General features: G+C 40.7%; 1 protein-coding gene across 1 annotated transcript; it reads left to right on the top strand.

The window, feature by feature from the left end:
- Positions 1-5,426: 5,426 nt before the first annotated feature.
- On the top strand, positions 5,427-7,411 carry LOC148874023 (uncharacterized). The gene is made up of 3 exons (XM_088951430.1): positions 5,427-5,489; positions 5,895-6,731; positions 6,902-7,411. The coding sequence occupies exons 1-3, from the start codon at positions 5,427-5,429 to the stop codon at positions 7,409-7,411; spliced, it is 1,410 nt and encodes a 469-aa protein (XP_088807556.1).
- Positions 7,412-7,768: the final 357 nt, after the last annotated feature.

Here is a 7,768-nt window from a genome sequence, read left to right on the forward strand (position 1 = left end):
TCCGTTGAGCGAAGCCAGCCTGATGTCAATCTCACTATCTTAAAATCCTTCTGCCTGTTGGCCTGGAGGGGTCCATCATCTATTGAACAGTGTCGTCCATCTGCTCGTATAAATAGCCAAGGAACATAGACGCCAGAGGGAGTTGGTGGCCACTAGCAGCAAGAACAATGAGAGGCACTAAAGTTATGCACAACCCATAGTCTGGAAGTCCATGGAATTGCGAAACCACATACAAAATGTAGGCAGCGAGATGACACTGCATATCCGCACCCCGGACCATCACGTCTTCCCTACCATGGGACTCAAACCAGTATTCAAGCTAGGCCACCAACGACACCTTTCCCCGAGTAGTGGACCAGTCTACTATAACCTTGTAAGCCGCAATCTCCACAAGCAGCTCGTCGTAGAGATCCCTCAAATCTGCTGGAATGGACTCGATATGCTACAAGTGATGAGCAGACAAAGCGCCCCCAACCGGCAAAGCCAACAAAGCGGCCACATCCTCGATGGTGGCCATGAACTCCCCAAACGCACCCACAAAGGTATGGGTGCGACAACACCGATGCTCCAGAAGGTGTCTAACGTACTTAACCCCCTCCCTACCAGCCAGATTCATATAACAGTCTACAAACCTGAGGAGCCCGGAGTCCTTCAATATGTAGTAATACATGGGGCTCTCGAGGATATATTGCGTCCAGGTAGTGTAGTTGTTAGCAGACCTCGAACCATCGGTCCGAGTCTCCTGACATTTGTAGGACACGAAATGCTCGGGATGGTCACATAGACACATCAATCCTGTGCTAGGAATAACATCGAAAGTCCCTCCCTCGCTCCTACACATCTGCATCGGGCGCCAAAAACCCCTACCACCATTCGCCATCGCAGCCGCCTGATGAGAATAAAAATTATCATATTTTTATCCTTTAATATTCAGTCTTTTACACTTATTTAGTACCTAACTGGACTCACTATTCTCGTATTTTGATTTAGGGCACAAAAGAAGGCATAGGGTGAAAAACAAGGCTAATCGGGTAATTTTGCATAGTTTCTACGCTGTACAGTAATCTGGGCATAACTCTCACATCCGTACTTCAATTGAAATGATTCAAGATGCATTGGGAAGATAAGGAAAAACCTACAACTTTCATGTTTTGAGTTTTGATAGATTCGGACTGAACTGAGGTCAAAATCGAGCCCAAAGTCTAAGCCAATTCGTAGAGAAGCCCAGTTCGCAGATAAGCCTTACAGTAGCCTAATTCGTTGAAGAAGCCCAATACGAATGCAAGAATAAGAAACATCAGAGAGTCCTATCAGATTCAATTTCTATTGTATTTCTAGAAGGATAAAAGAGATTAAGATTACCAGTTAGGAGATAGGAGTAGATTAGATCTAATCTAGGCATTATCTATTAGAGAACTAAACTCCCAATGAAGAAAGAACTCCTTAGAGGAGCAGGAGACAACTCCCTCCTAAGTCTATATAAAGGGGGTGGACTAGCATCCAAGGCACCACTCAACCTTGGGGGAGAAGAACTCAGCAAGCAAGGGAGACGGCAGGCAGATTGGGAGCAACCGAACCTCTCTCCTCCTCTCTTCTCTTCTCTTCGGCCTTCTTCTTCATTCTCTGATTTTCTTGGAGTTTTCACCATGACCATGCATGGCTAAAACTCTTGTACTTGGTCGAAGGAAGCAAAAGCCTCAGAATCCACCAAACTGTGAAATCTAATTTAGTTTTCATTGTTTAATTCATGCTTGGGATATCGAATGTTCTTCTATGTTTATATATATGATTGTTTCGTTTGATTGCTAGGAAAGCCTACTAGTTTATTATTCGTTATAATCTATTGCTAGATTAGATATCAAATCCGTAATTGTTTGATCCCTCTAATCTACGAAGCAACTAGGGTTTAATGATTTGCCGCATCGGAAATTGTTAAATCCTAGGAAGAACAATCGACTAAATTAAATGCAACCGCTTGTGCTTGTGTTGTTTAGCTTCATCGATCTCTAATGCTTAATGCTATTGCTGGTTTAAAATTTTAACGCTTATTTAGGCGTTGTTCAGTAGTAAGGGTTAAGAGGGTCACTTGTTTTCCGATTAACTGATAGTAGGAAGATGTAGGAAATTAATTCCTACAATGAATATTCAAAGTCTGAATTGATTTATCTTTGCATCGATGAGTAGTAGTGTAATTCTGATGGTGGATGTTATCCAAGACCAAGATTTGTTCCTTGATTAGTTTCAGCACTCGAAGTTACCTAAATTCTCATTTAAAATGCATTCTTTATTAATTATAATTTTCTTTATTTTAAATCTGATTTTCGTTACATACACCCCCTCCATCTTTGATTCACGTAGCACATAATTTGTGTTAGATACTCTCTGTGGGAATGATCCCTACTCGCACTACTACATCCCATCTTTACGAATAGAGGTTTATTTTTGGGTGCCTACGACAGCACGACAAATTTTGGCATCGTTGTCGGGGAGTAATCTAATCAGTTTTGTGCTTCTCGTAATCATTGTTTAGTTCTCAAAATTTTTGAAATTTTTTTTCCCTTCTTCTATAGATCGTTTTGATTGTTTGTGTTTTAGCATAGAATATTTTCAGTTTTATTCATTTATTTATTTGTTTAATCGTTCTAGATTTTTATTTGTATTTTTTGAAGGGATGAGAGATCCATCACATGGACGCCCAAAGATTGCGGAATAAGGGGCGAATTTCAAAAAATTTTCCTCTCCCTTCAATTGGGAATCACATTCCCTATTTAGAAAATCATATTTTCAAGGATAAATCTTGAACTTTAAACTGAACCAGATCTAAACCAAAAGGAATGGGAGAGAATAATACCTGATACGGAGAAGTAATATCTCCCAACGAAGGTGTTCACGCCCAAGGAAGGATCCAAAGACTGCTCCTACTGAAGATGGCGCAGTGCAGGATGAAGCAGAATCAACAGTGTTCTTCCCCAAGAACTCTGTCCAGCACAACTTCCTTTTCAATCATTTCTCAAAGAACTGACGTCAAGATCCAATCTTGACTTCTCCCACAGCTGGAGATCGAACTGGCAAACAGGGCGACAAGAGCAGGGAGGCAGCAAGAGAGTATTCGCAGGCTGCAGAATTCTCTCTTCTTGATTTTAGCACTAAAGAGGATCTTATGTGTTTCTTGTTGGTCTCTCTCAAGGCTGCCGCCCCCTCCTTCTTTTTGTTAACTTAAAAGATCAGCTCCTAATCCCATTAGGAGGTGCTTATCCAAATCATATTTGGATCAGCCTTCTCTTCTAGTGATAAGGATAAACCCTTATCTTATCTGCATATTAGATTACCTTTGTCCTAATCCCATTAGGAGGTTTCTAGATCTGAATCACATTCAAATATGGACTCTCTGAGTGGATAGGATTAAGACCCTATCCTATCTGCTAATCCATCTCAGAATTCGCCCCTTTAATTAACTAAATAAATAGCCCAGTTCGAAATGGGCTTTAGGCCCATTAAGCTTATGTGCTCACTCAACCTTCCTAATTGCTGTCCAGTTGGGCTTCCTTGTATGGCGTGGGACCCAAGCATTGATATACACATCAGCCACATGGGTTCGGCCTAGCCTTTGTTACAAGGCCTGGTCGAATACACTGTTAAAGACACTGCACCCCCTGAAACCCATCAAATGGGCTCTATGGGCCCAACACTTACCCTAAGTGGTCCCTGGGCCAAGCCACCTTGTAACACCCAGGGACTGTGGGCAGATGCAAGATTAGCCCATCAGGTATTATCCTCAATGGTCTTACACTTAACCTCTCAGCCCTTAATGATCATACACTGCCCGACAAAAGAGGACCTCTCCCTTGGCTGCAAGGAACAGTGTTGCAGTCTCCACTTATATGGATCCCGGGAATTAAAACCTTTTGCAAACATTTTAGAAACAATAATATATATACTTTTATATCTCATATAAAATATACTTTGCAAAACAAATCTCAACGGTTGAAATCGGTTGCCGGCAGTCTTGGTTTCCAATAGTGAGAGCGCATCCCCGATCATTACCTTTGTTCGACAAAGGGGTTGATCCTGTCACTATGATCACCCACTCAGATGAATTCTCGGATTGTCCCAACATACCCAGGTTTTGACCCCCGCTAAGGATCTCATTGATTGGTACATCAAAGACAGCCCGATCCGACACCTAGTGCAGTATCATAATCGAGTCTAGGGGTCGGGTTTAACTTTCCAGTTTTGCCCATCAATCTCCAAGGTCCAGGGCAATACTGGAAATCTGGTTCAGTTCAAAGATTCAATTAATCCCACACTGTATGTGCCTGGGGTCTCACCCCGGTAGCTGAGACAAGCCACCTCAACTGACTTGATGGCACCACAGTGTCAGCCTTGTCGGGATAGGTCTCCCCAGACCGACCCACTGGCTGTGAACTTTCTAAACTAACACGAGTCTCAATAAGTGTCCAGTTTAAGGGTATTACACAGAAACATACCAAGGGAACATGAATCAAATATGCACTTTTATTCATTTACAAGAAACTCATAAAGTACATCAATTTTGATTGAAGCTAAGGGCATAAAAAACTGTCTAACATTTTTTTATTATTTTTATTTGTTTTATGGTATGTCATTTAGGGTTTAATAGGTTTTCCTTAATTTATGCCTGTTACTCGATACTCTAAGAAATGTGATTTACAATTTGATCTAGAAATAGAAGGGACTTTGCGCAGGTTAAGGAGGGAAGCTCGGAGTCATTTCGAGGAGAACGATCCAGCCTTTGATTCTCTATCTGTTAGCGGATCTAATTTGAGAGAAGAGGACATCATGGCTGGAAATCGAACCCTGGAAGAGCTGGCTGCACTGGATTTAAATCAGCAACCCTTATGCATAACTTTTCCTGATTTAGATGCTGATGTTAATTTTGAATTGAAATCTGGATTGATACATCTCTTACCCATTTTATATGGTCTCGTAGGTGAGGACCCTCACAAGCACTTGAAGGAGCTGCATGTGGTATGCACAAGCATGAAACCCATGAGGGTAAATAAAGAGCAAATCAAACTGAGAGCCTTCCTATTTTTTCTAAAGGATTTGGCTAATGATTGGCTCTATTATCTACCCTCCGGAAGTGTTACCACATGGAACGAGATGAAGAGGCTCTTCCTAGAAAAATACTTCCCAGCTTCAAGGGCGGCCAATATCAGAAAAGAAATCTGCGGAATAAGGCAATACAACGAGGAGTCCCTACATGAATACTGGGAACGCTTTAAGAAGTTATGTGCAAGTTGTCCCCATCATCAAGTCAGTGAACAACTACTTATTCAATATTTTTATGAGGGACTTCAACCTACTAATAGGAGCATGATCGATGCTGCTAGTGAGGGGCTTTAGTGGATAAAACCCCCGAGGCCATGAGAAATCTGATTGCTAATATGGCGGCCAACTCTCAACAGTTCCGCTATAGGCTCAACCCTCCAGCAAAGCATGCTAATGAGGTAAATATCTCTTCCCTAGAACAACAAATTATAAGTCTAACATCTCTTGTCCGTCAAATGGATGTAGCTAACATGCAAACGGTGAAGGCTTGTGGGATATGTTCGACAGTAGGATATCCAACGAATATGTGCCCAACTTTTCAAGAGGAGCCCATCGAGCAAGTAAATGCGATAGGTGGTTTTCCAGGGCAACTGCAAAGGAAATATGATCCCTATTCGAGCATGTATAATCCATGATGGAGGGATCTCCCCAATCTCAACTATGGGAATCCACAAAACCGCCAAACTTTCCAGCAATATCAGCCGCACCCCCCTAGACAACAACCAACCCAAACTTCTGATTCAGGTATGTTTTTAGAGGATATTGTTAAATCTTTTGCCACTAATACTTTGTTATTTTAACAGGAGACGAAACAATTTCAGCAGGAGATAAGGGCCAGTATCCAATGTTTGGACAATCAGATGGGCCAAATGGCAATGGAAATTAGTCGGTTAGAGGCGCAAAGTTCAAAGAAATTACCCTCTCAAACCACTGTGAATCCAAAAGAAAATGTAAGTACAATCATTTTGAGAAGTGATAAAGAGGTTGAGGCACCAACAAGGGCAGCCCCCGCATTGCCGAACCAAGGAAAGGAGAAAGACATAACTCCCGATGGTGATGATGTACCTAAGTGTAAGTTTCCACCTCTTTCCGATTATAAACAGGTACCTCCTTTCCCTAATGCTTTAGCAGGATCTCGGAAAGAAGAGCAGTTCAAAGATTTCTATGAGACTTTTCGTAGATGTGAGGTAAACATTCCACTATTAGATGCTATTAAAAAAGTACATCGTTATGCTAAATTTCTGAAAGAATTATATACACATAAGAGAAAATTAAAACTAAAAGGATGTGAAAATGTGAGAGTAGGGGAAAATGTTTCTGCAGTTATTCAAAGAAATCTCCCTACAAAGTGCGAAGATCCAGGTATGTCCACTATCCCCTACATGATAAGTAACACTAGAATTGAGAAGGCCATGTTAGACTTAGGAGCTTCTATTAATGTCATGCCATATTCTATATATGCTTCTTTGAAACGTGGAATTTTAAATAAAACTGGTGTTGTGATTCAATTAGCTGATAAATCTAATGCTTATCCTAAGGGTGTAGTTGAGGATGTTCTTGTGAAAGTAAATGATTTGGTTTTTCCTACTAATTTTTATGTGCTTGATATGGATAATGGTGATCAAACCACTCATATTCTGGTAGGAAGATAATTTTTAAAAACATCCAAGACTAAGATAGATGTTTATAGTGGCACATTCACCATGGCTTTGATGGTAAGATTGTTAAGTTTAATATTTATGATGCCATGAAATATCCTATTGATGACAATCCTATTTTTTCTGTTGATGCGATTGATTCTTTGGCATAGGAAGTCTTCAAACTTAATGGAAAGGATGGACTAGAAGTCTCCATTAGTAAACATCTTGAGAAAGAGGTGCCAATGCTGAATGCTGACTTGCAGGAAATTGTTGCAGCATTGGATGATTCTCCAGACTTACAACAGTCAGGTAATGCTCCTTATATTATATTGCCGATTTCTGACAGGAGACCTTTACCCTCTGTTTTGCAGGCTCCCATTCCAGAATTGAAGCCTCTCTCTAATCACCTCAAGCATGTATTCCTTGGAGATGGAGAGACATTACCGGTGATCATCTCTAGTAGCCTTAGCGCACCACAAGAAGAGCAGCTTGTGCAGGTTCTTAAGGAGCATAAGACGGTTATCGGTGGGATGATTGCGGATATCAAAGGAATCAGCCCATCTACATGCATGCATTGCATCTTACTTGAAGAGCAAGCAAAACCTTCCTGTCAACCACAAAGAAGGCTGAACCCACCCATGATGGATGGAAGGGGAAAGCACCAAAAGTTGCAACCATAAGAGTTAGAGGATCCAGTTTATGGTGATTAAAAACATGGAAGTTTGTTTTTTTTTTTTTATTTTTCTTTATGTTTTTGCATTTATAGTTTAGTTGTTTCTTCCCTTTCTTTGCATTTTACCCTACATTGGGGACAATGTAAGTTTTAAGTGTGGGGGAGGGAATTTAGGTTAGAATTTAGGTTGTGTTTTAAAACTTAATTTAGGTCATGTTTTTCTGCATTACAAAAAAAAAAAAAACTCAACTCTTTTGAAATCAATTGAAACAATATTTTGAGAAAATTCTTGTGAACTGAGTAAAGAAATATGATCAGGGAGTACACCATTCATCTGAAGCCATCCCTTTTAAGTTAGTCCTAA

The sequence above is a fragment of the Nelumbo lutea genome, chromosome 1 (assembly GCF_056320005.1).
Source record: "Nelumbo lutea isolate HS-2025 chromosome 1, American lotus-T2T, whole genome shotgun sequence".
In the NCBI taxonomy this organism is placed as follows: domain Eukaryota; kingdom Viridiplantae; phylum Streptophyta; class Magnoliopsida; order Proteales; family Nelumbonaceae; genus Nelumbo; species Nelumbo lutea.